Source organism: Engraulis encrasicolus, chromosome 10 (genome assembly GCF_034702125.1).
Source record: "Engraulis encrasicolus isolate BLACKSEA-1 chromosome 10, IST_EnEncr_1.0, whole genome shotgun sequence".
Lineage (NCBI taxonomy): Eukaryota > Metazoa > Chordata > Actinopteri > Clupeiformes > Engraulidae > Engraulis > Engraulis encrasicolus.
The window spans coordinates 17,544,800-17,569,964 of NC_085866.1; the positions used below are offsets into that span (position 1 = coordinate 17,544,800).

Consider the following 25,165-nt stretch of genomic DNA (forward strand, 5'->3'; position numbering starts at 1 on the left):
GAGAGAGGGAGCAGGCCAGCATGAGCATTTTCTAGAGCGCACGTCGTGTAGGATACTGGGGAGTGTCTTGCTCGATGTAGGCTAGATGCATTTTTTGTAGAACTGGAAAAGCAACGGTGCGATTGTCCGTCCTTCGCTCGCCTTTGTCAGAGCGCTCTCATATCGCGGTGTGCTTTCATCGGCTACACTAGGCTACCTTTTCCTCTGGGAGATATCCGTTTCGTTTTTAAATCGTCATCAAAGCGGAATGAATGACAAAGACAAAGGCTGATATCAGTTCGCCCACTCATTTCGTCTCGCCTAAGGAAAAAAGGCAAAGACAGAAAATGGAAAGCGGGAACGAGACTGGCGACAGTGTGCAGGCGCAAGCACCCTCCAAGCCGCACCAATTCGAACAGCAGCCGGCGGTGCAGCAGCAGCCGCTACAAGGGAAAGACAAAAAGAAAGTCAACAGGGCTCCCTCTCCAGCCAGACCCAAAGATGGTCCTGGGTGGGCCCTCACTAAAATCAGAGGCGGTATTGGTACACCGACGCTCAGCGTGAAACCAGGGGCTATATACATCGGGAGCCGAATGTCAAGGCGCAGCCCCGGGAGCGGCAAAGACGCCAAGTTAGAGAAAGGGAAGCTGTCGGGGAAAGCCATGTTGTCAGTTGCTCCAAAGGGTAACGGCAAGTCTACAAAGGTCGGCCGGAGGAAAATTTCGGATGCCAGCAACATTTCAGACGACCTGAGCAAAGACTCTGGCTGTGCCCCTGGAAAGCTTTCCCCTACAGGCAGCAGTTCTGAGCTCTCCGATTGTGCTTCGGAAGAAAACAAACTTTCCACGGACGCATTGAGTAGTGACACTGAAACCAGTAGTCGGGGTAGGGCAGCAGACAATGAGAAGTCTGTTAAAACAAAACAAATATCCAGGAGACCTGGTAAACTTGTGGATGATGGTTCTAAGACGGCAGAAGAAAGGGACCGTCTCTCTATTGGCATGGAGAGTGGGGAAGGCAGCATCTCTCCGGGTGACGAGAGATCTGCTACCTCCTTCGACAGTCGGATGCTTGCGAGTACTTCATTGGCATTTTCTGATCTGACAGAAGAGTTTGTGGACGGAGCGCACGAAGAATTTGTCAGAGAAATAGAAGAACTACGCTCTGAAAACGACTACTTAAAAGCAAGTTACCGGTCGCAATTAATAACGCACACATTATTTCCTCTCTCTAGAACTATGCCTGTTAAACAGGTCCACCGTTTGAAAGTGTAGGCCAAATTGTAAGTCTGGTGAAGGTTTAGTCAAATATGTTTGTGGTTGCTAAATAACACACAATTTTATGACTTGGTTGGCTTTTCAGATTGTACACTACTTGAGTATGGGGACTGGTACAGCCTATAAATAAATTCACGGCGGGAGCAGAGTAGACTGCTTTCTCTCATCGGTCCTCCTGATAAGCATTTTACGCAGCTACATGGCTGAACAGTAGGATATTGCTTTGTGCTAGTATATCCCAATTAAGTATTACCATGAACTAGGGTAGCCTGATAGTGTGTCAGGTCATCGCGTTTTTTGACAGGATTTTGTGATTCCCTAAATAAGGTCGCTTGTTTGATTACGCTGCCTATTTTTCTAAAGGCAAAACATATACAGCACTCAATGCCTGCCATTTCTGCAGAAATACAACCTGGTGGCATGAGGGGAAAATACTACGAATTAGGCGGCCATATTTATAGGCTAAACCATAATATCTCAGGAACTTTATTAACCACTGCTAGCCTACAGCTATAGGATAAAATTAGGTCACGACTACAGTGAACCCATGCATCCTTTCCCCGTGAACTCTGTCCTCTGCACGCTCGCCTGAATAATGCAGCTGTTTTGTCAGGTCTCCGTGCAGATGCTGCAGCAGTCAAAAGCTCCGCACCCACTTCTCCACTCCATTGTTTACGCGCGCGCAGCACGTGACGCTTTCTGCAGTGGGTGACCCACATTTGAGGGAACATCAGTGATAGCACGCGGTAGTCCACCGTAGACAGACGAATTTACACACGCTTAGCTTACTCCCTAACGAATGTATAAATACTTAATTCACTGTATTTACAGTTTGAAGTTATGCCTTTAATTTCGTTTGATTTGCTTTTGTCCCTAGATGCTTGGACTCACAATGAAAATGTTGGCAATCTGTCGCTGTGGCTTTTTTTTGTGGTGTGACATAAAATCCAGCCTCGATATGTCAGTCAGAAGCTAATTCCCAATAATTTATTAAAATATCATTTCATAAATAGACTAGGCATTTTTTGTTATTCTTGTATCGTATTCATTACATTATATAATGTACAGTATTGAGTGGGGAGGGGGGCTTTCCGATTACTCTGTCCTAGGCACAGCTAAAGCTGTCAGTGGCATTAGTCACTCAGCAAAGGCCTGTTGACCCTGTTTATATCATCCAGAGTTTTAAGTGCTGTCCAGAAAGAGTCACGGGCAGAGATCTGAACTCCATATTAGGGCTGAGTCTTGTCATCAGATAGGCTGTTGTTCATGAATTTCTTCAACTTCTTTATTGTTATATCATGGTCATGCAATTTTGTACTGGAAAAACAAGCACAGCATTTGTTTCTGTTGAGCTAAGGATTTGTTTCTGGATGATGTGAAGGGTCCATTTCAAGCTCACAGATACAGCCTGCCAGAAATGAATAAAGGTGCACTTCGTAACATTTTCAAGTTAGTCACCTTTATGAGTCAGCATTCGGTGTTGGTTTTCGTTTGTTGTGCACCAACAGTAGATTTTTAATTCACAATACACAAATTTATCTTTTCAGTGGACCTAGTCAAAGGGGTGTGAGGTGTTGTCAGGGTGGCTGCCTGACCTGGGGTGCATTTCTCGAAAGAGAAGTTGTTAGCCTGTTAGCAACTTGGGTAGTTGCCAATGGGAAAATGCATTGAAAATAACAAAGTACCTAATGTAGTAAGCAACTTTGCTTTCGAGAAATGCACCCCTCGACTGGCGAAACGTGTATTTCTGACTAAACGTGTGTGTGTGTGTGTGTGTGTGTGTGTGTGTGTGCGCAGGATGAGATCGAGGAGCTGCGTTCTGAGATGCTGGAGATGAGGGACATGTACATGGAGGAGGACGTCTACCAGCTGCAGGACCTGCGGCAGCAGTTTGATCAGGCCAACAAGACCTGCCGCATCCTGCAGTACCGCCTGCGCAAGGCCGAGAGACGCAGCCTGCGTGTGGCCCAGACCGGGCAGGTGGACGGGGAACTTATTCGCACCCTCGAGCAGGACGTCAAGGTGAGAGAAACTGAGGAAGAGGGAGAGAGATGTAAACCGAGTTGTATAAAGTAAAAGTGCTCTTACAGGTGTAATTACAACACTAGTAGTTGGGACTCTTTCTCTGAGCAGTTAAATGGGGGACTACCCTGGGAAATCCCATGCCACTTTGCAAAACCGTTGTTATTTAGGTCTGGTGATAACCAGGCAAGTAGCTAACTGCAGTTGATATGGAATGACATCTTCTAGGCTTTCTACATATTCAAAATCTGTATATGAACAACTGCTTACTGTGCAGCAGTGTGGACACAGGAACATGTGCAAAACAAAGAAAGTGCAACAATATATACATTGTGGAGGACCTACTAAATGTACAGACAGGGCAACGTAAGTGCACAAGGTTGTAGTGTTACAATGAGTAGAGTTAATATTGTGTAATGTAGTGATCCCTAATTGAAGAGGTGAGTCTTCACAAGTTTCTTTAAGGTTGAGTGGAGATCACCAGCAATCTGATCATTGTTTTCTAATTTAAAAAAAAACCTCAACTACATGATAACAACATTTGCTGTGACATTACCGAGACTTTCGAGTAACAGGTTAAAATTTGGTCAATCGTTACCATTTTTGTAATAACAAGCTTGTAATCGAGGCCCTGAGTGAGTTAATTCCGAGCATTGAGGTCAGAGCACAGAATGTACACTCACTGGCCACTACATTAGGAACACCTGTTACAACTGCACATTGAGGCAAAGTTCTGATCAGGCAATCACATGGTGGCAACTCAATGCATTTGTGCATACAGACATGGTCGCGATGATCTGATGCCGTTCAAACCGAGCATCATAATGGGGAAGAAAGGTTATTTAAATGCACTTTGAACATGGCATGGCTGTCAAGCCGAACGGGCTTGATTTGAGTATTTCAGAACATACTGATCTACTGGGATTTTCACACACAACCATCTCTAGGGTTTACAAAGAATGGTACGAAAAAGGGGGGGAAATGCAGTAAAAAGCGATTCTGTGGGCAAAAATGCCTTATTGATGGCAGCGGTCAGAGGAAAATGGCCAGACTGGTTTGAGCTGATACAAAGGCAACATTTAAGTAAAATGACCACTCATTACAACCGAGGTATGCATAAGGGAATCCCTGATTACTCAGCACATCAAATCTTGAGGCAAATAGGCTATAGCAGCAGAAAAACACATTTGGTGCCACTCCTGTCAGCTAAGAACAGGAAAATGAGGCAACGATTTGGAGAGGTTCACCATAAGCGAGACTAGAAGATTGGAAAAATGTTGCCTGGTCTGATGAGTCTTGATATCTACTGCAACACTCAGGTGGAATGGTCAGAATTTGGCGTCAACAACATGAAAACATGGGTCAACCTTGCCTTACATCAACGTTTCAGGCAGGGGATATAATGGCATAAGGATATTTTCTTAGCACAATTTGGGCCAATTAGTACCAATTTATCTTTGTTGGAATGCCATAGCCTACCCGAGTATTGTTTCAGGCAGTTCTGAAGGCAAAAGGGGGTCCAAGTCAGCATTAGAGAGGTGTTCCTATTGAAGTGGCCGGTGAGTGTATATCATATACAATCTATGGGTCAGAGCCATGGAAGAAAGAGTAAGAGGCGAATCCCATTGACCTCCGTGTTCCATTTCTACACAAAGATGGCGGCTCATGGAGCCTTTGCCATGGTTCCAAAATAGTTCCAGGAACTTAGCGTTGAACAACGAAAGTGCAGCTAAGGAAAATGTGATTTTAATTCATTTTTACGTCCTCTTTGCTTGTTGTGTAGTGATGCTGTGTGTAGTCTCAAGTGAAAAAAAAACTAGGGATGCACCGATACCTCTTTTTTGAAAACCGATACAAGTACGAGTACATTAAAATGTGTACTTGCCGATACCGAGTATCGATACCGATTACCATCAAAATACAATGAAAATAAATGCATGGCCTTGTTTTTTTTCCACCTGTGATGTTTTTATTGTCCATTTCTATGTAGATTTCAATATTAGTAATTGTATGAGGTGGCACTTTTTTCCATGCTGCTTTCAAGTCCACAGAACGTGACAACGTTTTGCATTGTTTTGTGTAATAGCAGTATCGTTCCTGGTATCAGCAAGTGCTTGTCGAGTACGAGTACGAGTACAATGAGTACAGTATCGGTATCGGTGCATCCCTAGCTACCTAGAATGATTTGAATCTATGTGAATCATGTCACCAACCGACTTCCTGTACCTCGCTTGTCACAACTCTGAATTCCATGGCTCTGATTGAGGTTAACCAAGCATGGTGCTCGATCCAGAGCTGTACTTTACGTCTGACCTGCTTTTGTAGACAGTGGCTGCTTGTCTTTCTGATCTGACATGAAAAATCCATCGGTGGCCAGCAGCACTTCTCCAGAGTTGTTGGTCAAGAGTTTATTTGTAAGCAACTAGGCTTGAGGACGGCCATCGTTTTGATTGATAGAAATATTGCTCAAGTGCTATGATGACTTTGAGATCTTAGTTGTCATCACTGGTTGTTCTTGCCACTTGTGCCATGTGGCCCTCTGTTTATAATGGGGAATTTGTGTGGGTGAAACTTTTCTTTTGATCATACAGCCCAACAGTTCATAGAGCATTTTCAGGGTGTGGCCTATTTGCTATCTCTCTGTTTCTCTCCACTCTTTTTGTGTACTTTGATCTAAATGTCCGTTATCATCATCATTATTATTATCAAGGCTGATCATTTACTGTGATGCAGTTAATCTGTAACCCACTACATTTACTGTAATACTATTGAGCCCAAAAGGCTAAAAAAAAAGTCCACCACAGTATTTTTTTCTGACAAGTTCTATTCTCCCTCCTCTCTTCCATCCTGCTTCCCTCCCTCTGTTCTTCACTTCTCTTCTTCTTCTTCTTCAGTTTCCCATGACCGCATTGGCTGTGGGAAGATAATGATCGCTCTGGGAGGGCAAAGGGGGGTGGGGCTTGTGTGGGATGTTAACTGGGATTCCTGTGTCATTTCCTTCTCTGAGATCCAGTGGCCTACTTTCTGTCTCCATAAAAAGCTAGCATGGATCTTGGGACAGCACTGTGTCACACCACCGCTGATGTGATATCTGGTAGAATCTGACAAGTAGTCCTCTGCAGTAGAAACGTTTAAAAAAAAATCCCCTAAATTAATTCGCCTTAGTGCAAACAAGGACAAGAGATCTTTTTCAGCAAGTCTGTGTTTTTTTCTTCACCACAATGACCTCTGCTAAATGCAATGAAATTTGGTAATATGAAGAGGAGCTTGGCTATGAGGCAGCTTCAGGGCAGGACAGAGTTGTAGACGCTGAGGCAGAATAAGGAAGGAGCTGTTCTCAGCCATTTACTATACAGAGGCTCTAGTCAAGCTACTTCAACCGTTAAAAAGCCTGCATAGTATCTATTCAATACCCTTTATCTTATTTTTTTCTACAAGTGTGTACGCCATAGCCTACTGAGATTAGAGTGTTTCATGAGGACATATTGAGAAGCTATTTCCTTATGTCAACAGAGTAACATCCCCTATGGAGGATTTCATTAGCCTATCACAGTTACTGTACATACACTGACTTCATTTTTTATTTGTATTTTTCTTTTTTCTTTTTTTTTCTTTTTTAAAGTTTGAACCCAATAGTTTGACATAATTGAGTTCAATAAAAAATGTCCCAATTTGAATTAATTCAGAGTAAATTTGATCCGTTTAGGAAAATTCATTATCATAACTGTGAGCTATTATGTGCAAAATTATGCTTCGGGACCTCTTAGATGGTCCGCTGTTTTCCGGGGAGGTTAACACTAAAAGTGACATGGCCTGGAATGGCTGAACTGAACTGAAGGGGTGAACAAATTATATCGGTTGTGTTCGAGCAATCAAGATATATAAAACTACAAAACTATATTAATTAATATATGTATTCTGCAGGTGGCCAAAGACGTGTCCATCCGCCTGCACAACGAGCTGGAGTCAGTGGAGAAGAAGAGGAGCAACCTGGAGCAGGAGAACGAGGAGCTGAGAGTCCACCTGCAAGACCTAGAGGTGGCCAAGCAGGTCCTCCAGACAGAGATGGAGAAGAGCAGAGAGGTGAGAGACAAACACATCACTGGACATACATCAGGAGAAGGTGTGTGTGTGTGTGTGTGTGTGTGTTTTGTGTGTGTGTGTGTGTGTGTGTGTGTGTGTGTGTGTGTGTGTGTGTGTGTGTGTGTGTGTGTGTGTGTGTGTGTGTGTGTGTGTGTGTGTGTGTGTGTGTGTGTGTGTGACACCACTAGAAATATGACACCACTAGAAATCAAGAGAAGGAAAAGGAGGCCAACTTGGTGATGTAATGGAAGATTACATCATTTATGTGTGTGCATTATGTGCTGTATATTGTGTGTGTGAGAGAGAGAGAGTGTGCGAGAGAGAGTGTGAGAGAGAGAGAGAGAGAGAGAGAGAGAGAGAGAGAGAGAGAGAGGGTTGGGTGTTGAGATCTCATTGTGAAGCTTTCAGGCCAAACTGTAGTGACTGAGATTGAACAGGGTAATATTATTTAGAGCTTTGCCCTTGCTTGAGTTGTCTGCCTTTGCTTGCCTTGTTGTTTGTCTAAATTCCATTCATACAAAAAAATTAAATAAATGTACTTTTAGACACCACACTGCACATTGCTCCCTCTTTCCAAATGGGAGAATAAAATGTAATATTTGAATGTCATCAAATGTGCGGTAATAGGAGCCATAATTAAAAAGCAGGGAAGCTTCAACAACAACACCCAAAGCCTCTGGGATGCAGTTTTTGCACTTCTTTACATGGAATGTAGTGTTTGATTCTGAAAGTTTATCTTATGAATGTTTTAAGGCCCCTAAATGCCTGTGCACCCCCCGCCCCAGTCATCTTGGCAGAGGACGGCTTGCTATTTGTCCTCAGCTTGCTATCTGTCCTCTTTAGTTGGCATATCTTGGCATACTGTGGCATCGTGCTTTCTGTCAGAGGAGCCTCTTTGTCTGGAGCTTTTTCGTCTTCTTCCTCTTCTTCTCTCTCCCTCTCTTTGAAGGAGGGGAAACGGTGAAGAATTCTTGGGGCTGCTGTGCTCCTATTCTGAGAAGACTTTCCACGTTTGTTTGTCTTGCCTGGCACTGCTCTCTGTAAGCTCTGTTGTTTTCAGCCATGCTAGCCCTGCTGTGAGACATGTCTATATTTACAGAAGCAGCTTATGATTTCATTGCAAATGTTGGAGAAAGGCCTAAGGATGATTGAAAACAATAGGAAATCATAAAGGATGAGGATAAACCGCTCTAAATGAGCATGTGTGATTGTGTGGTAGAGCTCCCTCACATGGTCACAAATTAGCCCTCCTATGTTTGTCCTAAAATGAACTGTGTGTGACTTCTGAGCCAATCTGCACCCCACTGAAATGGTTTTAGACTGTCTATTCTTCTTCAACACTGACAGCCATTTAAGCTATTTTAAGATGGGGTAGTTGTGGTTGAAGGGGACAGATTTGTGTCAGCATATCAGTGGACACCACTGATCACTTCATGTCTTTGTACACAAAGGTTTAATGCGTTTTAGGAATGACCGCTCTAGTGCAGACATTGCAGAGGGAGGTGGCAAGGGTGGCTGCCACAGGCAGTAACCAAAAATTATCTGATCGACAGCATGTGTCCAGATTTCCATTTTAGCTACTCATTCCAGATTTCCAATTTAGCTACCATTTCATCACAAATGCTCTGGAAACACGGCTATACGTGCAAAATCCCAAGCTTCCCCTTTAAAGGTTCTTCCCCAGCATGTAGCCATCAGGAAAAGCTCTCCTCCTGCCTTTGTTTTCTACTGACAAGGAAGTGTGTGCCAAGAGTGAAAGTGAGCGAGGGGAGAGAGAGAAGGAGGGAGGGGAGTGGGGGTTAAGGTTAGTAGAGCAGGGAATTGTTGGCCTAGAGGCTGTGTCTTTATCAATGTGCTGCTCGATTCTGCTGATTTGGCTTTTATCTGCAGCTGCAGCTGCTGGAGGCTGGTGATGAGGTGCATCAGGGCTGGGTATGCACTGAGCCTTTGTGCCTCTAGCTATTGCAACCCTCTTGTGTTTTCATTAGTGGGGGCTCGCCGATAACCTTGATGCTGCAGCCTAGATCCCAGCACATGCATGACAACATTACATACTCTCTGTCTGTCTCTTGACCTTTTGTCCTTCACCTCAGGTGCTCCTGAATGCCTGGGTGACTAAACCGAAGCCTCAGATCTTCAATGAAATTCACTGATGTTGCAGATCTGAGCGATCGAGGATTTTTATACAAAGACTTTTAAGATGTAGCATTGGATGAGCATGAGGCTGGCAGCTTGTGTAGGTCGGCCTGTAGTCTGCCAGTACTGGAGAAATGTGCTCCCTTTCCACCTTCTTACTAGTTTTAAGTAGAATTCTTGCACACGGTTTTTGAACGAGTTGTAGTTGTAAAATCGTGTTTACATTTGCAGTGTTTCCAAGTCAGGCTATACATGGGAAAAAAAGCAGTGTTAATTCAACAATTAGCGAGTAGTCTGGGGCTAGATACAATCTATGAGGTGTTAAATCATCTCTCCAAGACCATTTTAAGAGTATTTTTTTACAGTGGCAGAGATTGAGGTTTGTCTTTGAGACCAATAAAAAACCTCAGTTTTGTCTTCGTTCAACTTTTTAAAGGAAATAATGGAAAAAATACAATAAACAATAGCTGATAGAAACAAGCAAGGTATTTACTGTATAGTGTGGTTTTGTTAGGCTTGACTGAGATATGATACAGTTGTACTCTATTATATCACCGACCAATAGTTTTTGTAGACAAGGCATCTATGACTGCTGCAATTCAAAAATTGCAAATTTATATGGTAATATTCCACCCATTCATGTATGAAAATTTCCGATAAGCCATATGGAATTAGAAATAATGGTGGTAGATATTCAAGAAAATGTGATACAGTCCCAAGAAAAAGTTTGTACACCCTTTGAAATTTCTTACCTTTCTGTCAAAATTGGTCATAAAACATGGTCTGATCTTCCCGGAAATCACAAGAAGGAACAACCAGAGTCTGTTTTAACTATTTCAATCCAAACATTTACAAGTTTTCATATTTTCATTGGCCATAAGATGTAAACATTCACAAGACAGCAAGGCATAAGTAAGTACACCCTTGCATTCAATAGGTTTTAAACCTAAGTTAGTCGCAATAACCTCAACCAGATTTTTCCTGTAGTTGCAGATCAGATTAACAAAACAATCTGGATGTATCTGGTCTCCCTCTTCTTTAGAAAACTGCCTCTCGTCAGCAAGGTTTGTGGGATGTCTGGAGTGCATAGCTTTCTTGACTTCATGCCATATAATCTCAATTGTTTTTTGTCCGGGCTTTGACTGGGCTATTCCAGAATGTGTATTTCATTATTATGAAGCCATTCTAAAGTCGATTTGCTTCTAAAGTATGGGTTGTTGTCACATTTCAGCATCCATCCTCTTGTGTGCTTCAACTGTGTGACAGACTACCTCACTTTTTTTCTGTAAAATATCTCAAACTTCTGAGTTCATTGTTCCACTGATAATAGCAAACTGAAAAGGGCCTGAGGCAACAAGGTAGCCGCATATAATGATGCTCCCGCCACCATACTCAAAGGTGGAGATGATGTTTTGGTGAAGGTGTGTTTCTCCAGTTCTCCTCCAAACATGACATTGTGTGTTCCCCTGAACAATTCAACTTTGGTTTCAACGTTGGTCTACAGAATATTTTGCAGTAATTCTATGAAGCATATAAATGTTTTTTCGCAAACCTCAAAGGTGCAGCAATATTTTTTTGGACAGAAACCCCATTAATTTTAGATTGGCAGAATGAATCCGATTTTTAGCTATTCTTGGTTACATCTCCTCTTCTGAGTATGGTGGCGGGAGCAGCATTATATGCGGCTACCTTGCTGCCTCAGGCCCTTGACCGTTTGCTATTATCAGTGGAACAATGAACTCGAGTTTATTGCGATATTTAACAGAAAAACGTGAGGAAGTCTGTCACACAGTTGAAGCACACAAGAGTATGGGTCCTGAAATGTGACAACAACCCATACTTTAGAAGCAAATCGACTTTAGAATGGCTTCATAATAATGAAATACACATTCTGGACTAGCCCAGTCAAAGCCCTGAAAAAAATCAATTGAGATTATATGGCATGAAGTCAAAAAAGCTATGCACTCCAGACATCCCACAAACCTTGCTGACGAGAGGCAGTTCTCTAAAGAAGAGGGAGACAAAATACAAACAGATTGTTTTGTTAATCTGATCTGCAACTACAGGACAAGTCTGGTTGATGATATTGCAACTAACTGAGGGTTAAAACCTACTAATGCAAGGGTGTACTTACTTATGCCCTGCTCTCCTGTGAATGTTATGGCCTTCTGACCAATAAAAATATGATAACATGTAAATGTTTGGGTGGAATTAATTAAAGCAGACTCTGATTGTTCCTTCTTGAGATTTCCGGGAAGATCAGACCATGTTTTATGATCAATTTTGACAGAAATGTAAGCAATTTCAAAGGGTGTACAAACTTTTTCCTGGGACTGTATTTGATAAAATTATTAGTGATTCACGAAAATATGACATCATTAATTTGTGAATGGCCCATTTTTCAAATAAACTGCCAAAAATGCACACTGCATGGACCGTTAATGATGTCGGACAACTTCAGCATCTATACTGTGTGTATGTGGTATATGAGGCTCAGTGTATTAACAACCTGACTCAATTAAACGCCATAAGCATTCAAACATCAGAGCTGACCTGTCTGGTGAGATCTTTCGAATCAAGAGAGTAATGCTCTGAATACCTGCACACTCTCCCACTTTGTACAGTAACTCATTAGCAGTGATATAGGTCTCAGTGGTATATAGGTCTGAGAAAAGAAATAAGTAACCCAAGGAAGGAAATAAGTAACCCAAACAACCACTGTAGTACTGACCCAGCTGAACAACCTATTACAAAATGACACAAAGGGAGCAACGCAGAGAAATGAGTTGATGAAACATGAAAGTGGAGATGAGTGGAGTAAAATCAAGCTGACATGATGATGACATGGAGTAAAATCAAGCTGACAAAAGAACTTAGACACACCAGAGCTGAGCGTGCATGCACGCGTTCATGCCAGTTTTGTAGGATATGAAACAACTTGACATTTGACATTGGATATGTCTTAAAAACACACAAACACACAGCTAACAGAGTTTCAATAAGCACATTAAGCAATCTTTCACTAGATTTGGATTAGATTCAGTATTATTATTAGTATTTCATTATGACATTAAGCAGACTAATGAGTAGATGGTCAGGGGAACATGGAGAGGTTGTCTTTGCTTCAATATTCAAATAAACATAACAGCGCAATCCCACTTTTTTTAAATGTGTTTTTGTGATCATTGCTGAGCCAAAACCAAAACCAAAATGTAAAAAATAAAATTATTATATTGAGTTCTCTAGTGTTTAACCTGATAACCTTAACTTTAAGGTAATTTAAGGACCATAAATCTGAGGGTTTGTGGTCATCATTCATTTAGAAACACAAAAAAAACAGATAGTGACCATGATTTGGTGAACACTATTCCTATTTTCACATTGTTTCATCTTTTTCATACCAGATAGCCAGAGGGGGGAGGCACTGCTATGAAAACACAGGGGGGGCAAACAACAAAGGCCTCATCTGTCTGTACTGCACACTGCCCCGAGCTTAGCACAACCAGTAACCCCCAGTACACTCCAGTCTGACCGCCAGAGGACTAGACAAAGACCAAATGGAGAGGGATCTGTAGTAGTGTCTGCTCTAGTGTTGAAGAGCCTCCCCTCTCTACTCTCAAGGTTATTGTCTTTTTCTTTGTTATTTGTTCCCAATTGAAAAGATCTTTGAAGGATAACCCCTGGCTGTGAAAGCATCAGAATATTTCTGCGCTGAGGGTCTGACCTGAGATTTTTTTACGCACACACCTTTCGAGGAGACAAAACACAAAGCAGTTTACTCTTTATATGCCCATAATAAGATATAATAAAGGGAATCTTGAATCTTGACGTCGGGCAACACCACCACGATGAGTTTCTAGACCCTTCCTCATCTTGATGTGGGTCTAGTCCAGCTTGGCTATCTTTCCGTTTCTCTCTCTCTGCCACATCATCATTATTATCATCGTCATCCTCTCATCCCTGTCACATCTCTCCATTAGAGGCAGGTCAGTGCACTCGGTCTTCTCATCAGCTCCGGTTCCCTTTTTTCTAGTAATTGCTTGGAACCAGTAGCACGAGGTGTGCTTGCATGCGTGTGTGTGTGTGTGTGTTCATGAAAGTCTGTAGTTATATAAGACTGCATTAGAGAGGCTGTGTGGGAGGGAGGTAGCCCTTACTGAGCCATGTCTGGCTGCATCAGCCTGTCAGAGAGGGACAAGCGTGGGAGACATGCAATGGTGTAGCAATGAGAGGTCATTTGACTGTGATTTGATTGGCTGTTTGTGGATAGCCTCCTCTGTGTGTTTGTGTGTGTGTGCGTGCAGTGATGGGCAGTAGCTTCGCTACCAGTGTTAATTTCGTCAACCACGACGATGACGAAAATATTTCGTCAACGCCCCTTTTTCCCTTGACGATGACGAGACGATGACGCACTAAAAATTGCCTCAAGCAAATCAAAATATGACGAAAATAAAAAAATATTTTCGTCAAGGAGACTAAGACGAGACGAAATTTACAAGCCATGGACGAATGGACATTACAAATATATAATTATTTATAATTAATTTGTAATTTGTAATTGTAATATAGGCCTAAGTGTCTTGAACTTCATTCATGCTGTGTTGCCTCGCTTGTATCTGCTGGCAGCCAATGCATGGCGCGGCTCAGTCAGTAGTTCTGTAGCCCAGTAGTTCAGTGAGTCCATTTAGGCCTAAGTTGAGTTTAGGTCCTAAAACATTCTCAGAGAAAGAGAAAAAAATAGCCGACGTTGAGGGAAGTGTTCATTTTGAAACATGTTCAACAACCCTCTGAGTCTTATCCATGACGAAGACATGTGTTTCTGCAGTATGTAATGACAGTCGCGCCAATCCTCCTCTGATACAGTCATTCTAAACCTCCTCGAGCTTCCACTATTCTCCTTTTCACTTAGGCTGTCTTAGCCCGGCGTTCGTTGTCTGTTCTTTTTTTGTAATGTTTGCTATATTTGTTGTTTAACCATATGAGTAGGCAGCAAGCAAATCATGAAGGTCGGATTTGTGAATTTATTTAAATCAGTCACCGCGGGAGCGCGCGCCAGCAGGGGGAAAGTTGGCCTGTCTAAAGTAACAGAGGCACGGCTACTGTAGCCTAGTTTTGAAAAGAATCAATGGATGGGCGATCGCTAAGGAGTTTTAAAACTGTTTGAGATTTGGAACTTGTTCTCGTCGAGAGCAACGCTAAAAGACCCAAGGAAGTCGACAGCATTTCCGTGCGTCTTCAGCGTCTTCCTAAGTTCCAAAAACTCTTTCCAGGTCATGCTTATCGAGCCTCGACACCCCCGACAAACAAAACAGCATTAGTGTTTAAATATTTGTATCTGCGTGTCCTTTCTATCGTCCAGTCTGCATACCCCTGCCTAACTATTTTTCCTGGGACTTTTGCAGGGCATAGGCTACGAAGTGTGCTCGCGCAATCTATTTAAGCCCATTCCACACATGCCGCTCGAGTCATTATCGTTCTCTGCTCGCATTGCCAATTGAAAACAAAAACCGCTAACTTGCATAGTCTAACATCAGCAGTATTTTATCTGACTCGTGGTCATCGGGAAGCCACTATCAGGGAGACTTCTTGAACTTCATGCAGACTTGGGATGTCTGGTCTTCCCACTGCCGGCAATCTGCAGGCTTTAAGTCCCGCGGTCAGGTGAAGAAGAGCATGTAGCTTCCTCCGTGATCAAACTCAAAATGAAATATAATATGCAGCAGCTTCTAATGCACGAGAGAGAGAGAGAGAGAGAGAGAGAGAGAGAGAGAGAGAGAGAGAGAGAGAGAGAGTGAGAGAGAGAGAGGAGGGAGATAGAGAGGAGAAGAGAGAGAGAGAGAGAGAGAGAGAGAGAGAGAGAGCAGCCTGCACCTGGATGTGTGTGTGTGTGTGTGTGTGTGTGTGTGTGTGTGTGTGTGTGTGTGTGTGTGTGTGTGTGTGTGTGTGTGTGTGTGTGATGCTCTTTTGCTCTATGATGTTGAAATTACTGATTTGGGTTTTGGTGGAAAATGACCAAGTAACAAGGTGAATATTTGCTGCAATAGGCAATATTAGTAATAGGCCTACTTTGTGAAATAACAATAGCCATTGTAGGTTATTTATTTTACACAATATTGACTAAAATGACTAAAAATTGAAATGTTGACTAAAATTTGAAATGTTGACTAAAATGACTAAAATGACTAAAATTTGACTATGACTAAAATTGATTTTCGTCATTTTGACTAAGACTAAGACTAAATTGGGAAGGCAATGACTAAAATATGACTAAGACTAAAATTGATTTTCGTCATTGTGACTAAGACTAAGACTAAATCAAAAAAAGCTGACGAAATTAACACTGTTCGCTACAAGCTACAAGCTACTAGTTTAACTACATTCCCCAGTAGCTTGGTCGTAGCGTCACTACTTTATGTATCGAGTAACTTCCCTGTAGTTAAGCTATCTTTTATCTCAAGTAGCGACGTAGCTTCCACAAAAGCTACATTTTGTTGCTTGAAGAAAAAACGCCAGGGAGTGCCCCACACTGTCCCTCAAAAACATATCCATGTCCCCCCTTGGACTTGGGGTCGCCCTAGGCCTGTGTCCTATAATGATATTTAAAACACACTGAATGTATAATAAATATCAATTAAGTGTAATGAGATCAATAAAGTTTTGTTTAATGAAGGTAGGCCTATCTGTTATTTTAAATCAAGCTGACAATATGTCGGGAAAATGTAGCTTCTGGTGTAGTGAACTACATTTCCACATTTTTGAAGCTTAGCTCACTACATTTCTGATGGTGGTAGCTTTAGTGTAGTGAAGCTTATTTTATGGTTGAGTAGCTGATAGCTTAGCTCACTACATTTTACAAGTAGCTTGCCCAACACTGCGTGCGTGTGTGCGGATGTGTTTATGTGTGTCTGTATATGTGTGTTATATATGTGTTTGTGTGTGTCTGTATATGTGTGTTAGTCAGTGTGTATGAGTGCTGAGTGGGTTAGTTTTTGTGTATAGTAGTGTGTACATTGTGTGTTTGTGAAAGAGCAGGTAGGTGAGTGTCAAAATAAGTAAATAACCCCTATACGGATAATAATAATGAATAAGCTTGTCACAAAGCGGACATTATTGAAAGGGAATGTCTCAACCGAAAAGAGACGTCTCTGATTGAAGACAGAGAGACTCTCCACCTGTCTACACTTCTGTACCATGTGCCAGTTCTATGAAGGCCTCCACACAACTACTTCACTTGTGGCTTAGCTTGAGCTGAACAAAAAATGACAGTTACCTCTCTTGTGAGTGGCATAGTGCCATTGGCTGAATGAAAAGGAAAAAAATAATTGAAAGTAGAAAAATCCAAAGGAGTGTGCAGAAAAAAAAAACTTCCTTATAGCTACTCCAACAGTGTGTGGCACATTGTGCTTCCATGGTCTGTTCCTTCTTTTTCAGTCCAAGCAGGGTGACACAATGTTCTCTGCTAGTGTGAAGTGTTCCCATTAAGCATTAGCCTACTTACTGTATCACTCACCGTCACCTTCCCCTTACTTCACCAACATAGGGCAGCCGTGGCCTAGTGGTTAGAGAGTTGGTTTTTCAATCAGGTTCAAATCCCACCTGACCTCTCCCTACATCTCCATGGCTGAAGTGACCTTGAGCAAGGCACCTAACCCCACATTGCTCCAGGGACTGTAACCAATACCCTGACAAATAATAAATGTAAGTCGCTTTGAATAAAATGAAAGCGTCAGCTAAGTGAAATGTAATGTAATAATAATAGAGCTCACACTGAAATCAACAAGATAACCGCTGTGTTGCACATGTAGGTGTGTCTATGTGTGTGAGAATGTTATGTGCATGTTTGCTGAAGTCTACCTTCTTGCTCTACCTTGTGTTAATACTGTTCATTTGTTGGTCGGTCATTAGCTACGTACTACCTAGCAAACCTCATGACTTAGATGAAGGTAAAAGGACTTGATGACGTTATGTAAAAATTATGTAAATACGCCCTGACAAAGAGAGCAGTGTCCATCCCCAGCCCTAGCGGACAGTAGTAACCATGCCACCAGATAGAGAGAGGGAGAGAATCTCACAAATTGCCATGTCTTCTTCTCTCGCTTATGCAAGCTGACCTGCACATTCACACTTGCACAGACATCAATCACACATCAGTGCTCTCTCTCTCTCTCTCCCTCTCTCTCTCTCTCTCTCTCTCTCTCTCTCTCTCTCTCTCTCTCTCTCTCTCTCTCTCTCTCTCTCTCTCTCTCTCTCTCTCTCTCTCTCCCTCTCCCTCACACACACACACACACACACACACACACAGAGTCATTTTGAGTTTTTATTCTGCCTTGAAAGTACAGTTGTCTGTCCTTGTTAGTACGCTGGAATGGCAGTGAGATGTAGGAGGGAGATGACATACTCAGTTATATCAAAAATATGATCATCATTTTATTGGATTTTCTATTAGGGAGATACTGTATTTCATCACTATTGCTGCTCCTCATTGCTGAACCTTGTCAAATTCAATCAGGAGATAAACCACATATTTTCACGATCCCACCACATCCCATTTTCCAAATGCAAAATCATATTTTCAGTACTTAGGAATTCCCCACGATATGAAATGATTCGATTTGATTTTTTCCCGATTACTTTTCCACTTCTGTTATGTTATGGAGCTAGGGCATTGGGCAGGGGCCACTGATTCGATACTGAAGAATGCCCCTCGATACGTTTCGATTCCATTGTCGGTCGTAGGATTGATCCATCGATACATATCGATTAGTGTGTACACCCATAAGAGAGGCTGAGTCATTCAGAATTAAAGATGCAGAGGGATTGATTACTTATATTACACTTACATCAAATGTTGAATTGCCTTTGTATTAGCACAATTGAGTGAATTGTACATTGACTGTAGTCAATTTGTATATTGTGTTGTGTCTTGCCCAGTTGTGCTTAATTTATAGTGAATAAAAATAATTGTTGAGACATACAGTTTGCCTTTTATGTAGATGATAAACAAATACTGCAGGGTCCCAGCTGTGTTGGTCTTTGAAGCAGAGTCAGTAGAGGGTGGTTATAATCTTGTGGTGTGCGCACAATGATGGCAGGTGATGTGTCATGAGTTATTGTGAGTGATTCCTTTGTGGCGATGGAAAAGCAGAAGAGAGGGTGATGACGGGCCAGCTGTAGCCTTTTCATTTGACATGATGTATACTACGCCGATGACTATACACAACTCATCTCATACTGTCCAGCTCAGAGTCCCAATGGCAATTGCCAGAAGTGGAAAGAGTTTGTGTGTGTGTGTGTGTGTGTGTGTGTGTGTGTGTGTGTGTGTGTGTGTGTGTGTGTGTGTGTGTGTGTGTGTGTGTGTGTGTGTGTGTGTGTGTGTGTGTAAATGAAATCCTGTGTGTGTGTATGCGCGCGCGTGCACCTCTGTCTCTGTTCCATGCTCCCTCCCTCCTTTATTCCCTCACCTAGCTGTTCTTATTAGCCAGCGTGTTCCATTGGTTTGCCCCAGACACGGGCAATTGGAAAGGCAAGTGCCTACTCTGGACAGGTTACCATGGAAACCTTTTATGATTATCCACGGCATGTAAGGGTTAGTCATAGCAGCCAATGAGATGACCTCTTCAAAAGAAAAATAGATTTCGGCAATGTACCTCTCTTTCTTTCTTTCTTTCTTTCTTTCTTTCTTTCTTTCTTTCTTTCTTTCTTTCTTTCTTTCTTTCTTTCTTTCTTTCTTTCTTTCTTTCGTTCTTTCTTTCGTTCTTTCTTTCGTTCTGTCTTTCTTTCTTTACCCCATACTACCACAGTGTCCCTCTTCTCTCCAGCTACCTTCCTGACTATTCCCCCCTATACATTATCCACCCCTCCTTTTCTGTATCCCAAATTTGCTTCCCCTTTCTCACTGTCTTGGTTGTGACGGTTTCTTCACTAGAGCCGTGTGTGGCATTGCAAACACCACAGAAACATCCCCACGCCATTGAAAAAGCCAGGGCATCTCCCAAAATGTCACTGGAGTGACAAGGTAGCCCTTAGCTACGCCCATTCCCACATGAGCGCGACCCACACGGCACTATTGTGTGAGAATATAATCACCGGTGGCACGTTGCCAGCACATGCATATGTCTCCCGTGGTACTGCTGTCTGTTTCTCATTCAACACAACTGCTCTCTCTCTCTGTTGTCAACAGGCAGCACAGAGCACATACATGCATACCACAGTTTGGTTCCACACACACAGCATACAAATTTCCAGTCACTGTTCAATCTTATTTTGCTTTAGTCCACCTAATCGTACCATGCACTGATGAAGGCTTGTTAGCCGAAAAGCGTTTGCTTTTTGGACATGGTGGTAATATAAATAAATAATGAGACGCAGTTTGTGAGTGCGGATTTTTCTTCCTTAAGTTGACGCTTTTTATCTCGCACCCAAAGACTTTCGTTTTTCCAAGAAGTTGAGCGCGTCCTCTGCCAATGCTTTAGTCCACCTCTCATTTGCTTCCTTTCAGACAGATACACTCAAATACTAATGTCTGCCATGTAGGCTAAGGGCAGAAGGAAGGTTCGCAGGTGTGCACAACATACTCATTTTCATGTTCAGACACACATGCAGGCTTACTGACAAAAAAAGCCTTGATTATGCGTCCATGTAAACAAAGGAAACAAAGGCAGGATTGTAATTGTGTGCATTGGATTGCTGCAGTGTCTGGCTTCTCCTACATCCCATGTAATACCATCTGCAGGGGAACGCACACTGCTGAGCAATATGCATTGAAATGGGAGATTATTGGCGCATGATGTGTGATGTATATTTATTTGCCGTAAGAGTATGTTTTCCTAGATGTCTACTAAAGCTTGGCTAATTTCTTTTTTTTTCTGAGTCTTGACGGCAAACGAAAGTATTGTTTTTACATAGCAAAATCTGAATGGTTCTCTGGTTGTTTTTAAATGTGTGTGTAAATGGACCATTTATCAGTCTGAATGTGAATGAATGGGGCCATTTATCAATCTGCACGTGCAGGGTTCATGGCCTTCTCTATCTGAGGTGCCAAGGGCCTCTGTTCCTTTTTTTGCTTGACTATGTTCTGCCTTTTTTTGGCACTAGAGTAGCTCGTTGAGTCAAATGTGACATGATGGGACTGAAACAAAAAACAGCAACGTTGCTTTGCTGCTGTCACTATTATTTTGACAAGTTGTCGTCATTCTGTCTTTCACATTCATGAACAGTTCGTAACAAATCTTGAGTCATGTCTCATGAAACAGTCATGCTCGCTTTATGTGTGGATTATGACAACTGCTATAAATGTAGCAATATTAGTGTTAGCTTATATTCAACATGCAATATACATAGTGTACGTCAACTTTTTAAACACCACTTCCTACATAGAGAGGAAATAGAGCTAAGTATTATACAACAACCAAGGTTGTGTATAAAAAATACTGACGAATGGGTAGCAACAGGATTCTGCTCCACTGCATGTTGATGGCACCAATTGATCCTGTTGTCTACGTTAATAGTTCCTCTTTATTCCTCACCCTCTCTCCCCTCCTCTGTTAGTGTCTATGTCTCTCTGCCCCTTACATTGTTGTTACATAGTGTTGAGCTGTACCACTCTGGCGTTCATGAGAGACTGTCACTAGACTCATCCTCTCCACTCAGCTGCGCCCCACACCCGCGGCCTAATGCGCGTCCTCCTCCAGGCCTTTAGGCCATTATGCAACACAAGGGAGCGAGGTAGACAGAGGGTGTTTGTTTTCAGCTGAGCTATTCAGTTCCATGGGCTCAGGGTGAGGTGAGGAGGGGTGGGGTGAGGGTGGGGGTGGGGGTGTTTTTGCTTCATCTGAGCATGTGCAGTGGAGTGTAGCAGCACCCTGACCATTGTCACTCTGATAGACTTTCATCGTTCACTCTCTCCTCCTTTCTCTCCATCTCCTCTGTATTTTCAGCTTCACTCCTCCTTTCTTTTTCCCTCTCTTTTCTGTCTCGTGCTGGTAGACTTTGTCTTTGCCTCTGTCCTCCTTACTCACATTCAGTCTATTCCTCTTTTCTCTTTCCCTTCTCTTTCGTTCACTCTGCTGCTCTGAGTTCAGGATGCAACGAGCAGTTCCATAATTCCATAACTCGATTTGCGGAGACACATGACCCGCTCTAAAAGCTTTTGAAATGATGCCCTCTCCTCTCCTCTCCTCTCTCCCCGCATCAGTCACATGTACTGTATATACGTAGCACCAAGCCTGTTGGGAAGGTCAACAACGCAAGCACTATATGAAAACTCTATATGAGCACTGAGTGATGAAAACAGTCAATAGTGATGCTGATATATCATGGCACTGTGCGACATCGTTGACATGATTACGTGACAGTTTACTGATCCATTCCCCTGTTGACACAATATTTTAGCCTTGTTGGGTCGTCTGGATGTACTCTTAAGGCCAATTTATACTTATTGCCGCTGTGCAACCGTCTGTGCGCGACCACGCCCCCCGCGCAGAGGCTCTGCAACCGTCGTTGCACGCCTCAAGAAAATCCTGACTACACGTCAAACGGTTGCGAAGGTTGCAGAGACCAGGCGCTGTGATTGGTCGTCTCGCTACTTCCTTGTTCTCGTGGCAGCACAGTTCTCCGGTCGTTTACGAGAGCCAAACTGTCAATATTCTCTGAATTACGAACGCTTTCTTTCTAGTGTGTATAAATAAATTAAGCTACAATGATTGAATTAGTAAGTAACAAACAAAAAATACATCAGTTTAGCACTCGCAGCACAATGCCTGCAGTCTGACTACTGTACTGTAGCCTTGTAGCTATGTAGCCAAATGTGGCAAACGACATGAGACCTCGTGCGCAGATCTATAACATCAACAGTGGTTAGCGACCAGAATCAACGGGCGCCGTTGCTGAACTATAATCTGCCCTTTAGATGTTTCAAAAGGCAGACAGAAGTGCCACAGTAGTTCGTCTATGTGTCTTTAGTACCCATTACAGTGACTCTGGGCTGATTCAGAGCTGGTTGGATCAAATATATGATGTATTTTTTTCCTCGCTTTTTGAACGCGGGATTGGCACATCTGCGGGACTCACTTCATGCTATTTGCTATGGGATTTATTCTCTACTTTACCACTGCCAGCACCCAATGCAGCTCTGAGAAGCAGAGGCTTGTATGAACAGGATAAATCTTCACTTCATTGCATCTCTGCCTTGTCCCTTGCCTTTGCAAGCTCAGCAGTGGTGCGATGATGAGTGGGGATAAGGTGTGGTGTTGCTCTGCACGCTGCCAGCAGCTCACCTATACCTGCACATCAAGTTTCTGCTGGTGCTCTCATGTTGCACGGTGTTGAAATACAGGTAGCAGTAGCTACCACTGGATGGGGAGCAGGGGAGCTGAGCGGTTGCTACAGTAAATATTGGTTCCCATCGCTCGGGGCGGGGGCCTCTCTGAGTTTGTGCACTGCAGTCTTATTACCACACTAGTGAGGCTTATTTATGTTTTATCATTTAGGCAACATGTTGTTTTTTGGCCAGGTCACTACAGAGATCTCACATGTTAGCCGATGTGCTCAGCCTGATTCAATTTGTGTGGCGTGTGTGTGTGCGTGTGCGCGTCTGTGTGTGTGTGTGTGCGTGTGCGTGTGTGTGTGTCCTATGCTTTGGTGTGTGTGTGCAGTGTTTTGTTGCCTGGGCCTGCCCATTTTTCCTGTGACGCTACAATAAGTTTTGCTTCTCTATTTGTATAACCAGGTGGCTATCTAGAAGCTTTCAAATCTGCCTAGGATACAGAACCAATTCATTTTGAGTATCTCTAACAGCTCGATGGAGGGTGTTTAAGGTAGTGTTACACTATGTAGTTTAGTTCGCTGGTGAAGCAGGTATGAAAGGCTCTACAACGGCTATGACAAATATCATGTAGGCCTGTTTTGCTCTGGTCTTCTCGGAAAACAAAAAGTAATTCTCATTTCCTTATTTTGAATGTGAAGGCCCTGGTCACATTTCTAAGTAAATTTGGAGCAGCTTTTAGATATTTTAGTCCTTTTACATCATTACATCTTCAGGGCTGTAATAAGTCTTTTGACATCCTCAGTTTTAGTCATATTTATCTAGCCTGCTGTGGTAGTGTAAACAAATCCCTACAGCAGAAAATATATCTGTCTTCCATCACAATGGGCTCTCTGTGTAGCGAGTTTTTTTTTTTTTATCTGTGTATTGAGTCATTGGGATTGGCGGGATGGGCTTACAGTAGCGGTAGTAGTGTGATGACACAACTGCTCTGGCCTATTGCATGCAGTTCAGCAAACACCAACTATTGATTCCACAGCTTTGCCTATGGTGCAACCCCAGACTATACATTTCATATTGTAGCCTGGCTTGTCTTGTATTTATCAATGCATAGCAATTGTTTTTGTTTATCCACTTTTTTATCCAAATGTTGGGTACCATATTATTCAGCTGAACAGATTTCACAGGCTAATGGGGAAGTTTCACAGTCGCATGTGCCACTGTTTGCAGCGCTTATGAAAGCATGTGTGTCAGTGCATGGATTGATTACATTTGATTTTCCAGAATGCTCTGGTCATGCTTGTGGTCATCATATAAAGCCAGTAGCACATTATAAAGCATGTTGTCCGTAGCCACTGATCCCTGTGGAAAGCCTGTTTTAGGAGGCCTTGATTGGGCCTGTCTTGTTGTCACACTGTTTCACAATGTACGCAGCTGTAGTGTTAATCATGTTTGGCATATTATGCCCAACCAAACACCACCCGCTTCCTCATTTGATTGTCTTTGTGCCCACTCTGGACGGCTCCTGGGGTCATGGTTTCAACAGTGCTGAGGTATACCTCAGAATAGTGTTGAGGCCAGCCACAATAAACATCTTATCCTGGCTCCACCATGTTGTTTACATTTCATACGCCCAGTCGAGTATAATGCACTCTGTGATGAGTATCTTGCTAATGACAAATGCCTCCCTGGCAATGAACGATAGTATGAGGGTGATGGTGTATATTTGTCTTCATGTGTGAGTGGATGAGTGGGTGTGTTGTCGTGGTGAGGTAGGAGAGCTGAACATCCCTACTAATTATTTTGGTGATTAACAGCAGCGAAATTGCTTCTCCGATTGTTTTTGTTCTCACAGCAGAATTCCCAGAAGAAGAGGGGCTCTGAGCGACGCTCCAATGGCAAGCTGGAGAAGAAATCCACCCTTCAGGTAGGCGTCTGCATTGCACTGAAAGCTCCCATTAAATTCATAAATCCGGCCCTACCGTGGCTCTAACGGTAGGGCACTGGCCTGCTTCGCTGGCGACCCGGGTTCGATTCCGGCCCGGGTCCTTTGCCGAACCTTCCCCACCTCTCTGTCTCACACATTTCCTGTCAAAATCTCTCACTGTCCTGTCATGAATAAACTACTTAAAGACCAAAAATATATGTTCTTTTATCATAAATCCGAGTGCTTTAGTCTTTATCGCCTGGTGTAAATACAGTCAGTTGGGCAGCATTCTCGTTGTGACCTTCGAATGCATAATGATTTTTAGGACCAGGAAGAAAAACTTACTGGAAACATGGTGCCTTCGGATCTGAAACGGCACTATCGATCTCTTATCTCTGTAAGGCATGCATTTTGCTGTCCAATTGATTTTTGTGTGTTCAATGACAGCCCCCTCTAAATGGCTCTCCAAGCCCTTCTCGT

General features: G+C 42.8%; 1 protein-coding gene across 2 annotated transcripts in view; it reads left to right on the forward strand.

The window, feature by feature from the left end:
- mtcl2 (microtubule crosslinking factor 2) overlaps positions 1 to 25,165 on the forward strand; it is a 50,307-nt gene continuing 25,142 nt past the window's right edge. The window contains exons 1-4 of one of the 2 annotated variants that reach the window (XM_063208240.1): positions 1 to 1,163; positions 3,054 to 3,278; positions 7,203 to 7,361; positions 24,614 to 24,685. In XM_063208240.1, the coding sequence (XP_063064310.1) occupies positions 252 to 1,163; positions 3,054 to 3,278; positions 7,203 to 7,361; positions 24,614 to 24,685 (1,368 nt within the window). In that variant the 5' untranslated portion in view covers positions 1 to 251. The remainder of the gene's footprint in view (positions 1,164 to 3,053; positions 3,279 to 7,202; positions 7,362 to 24,613; positions 24,686 to 25,165) is intronic. The other variant, XM_063208241.1, reaches the window with a different exon arrangement.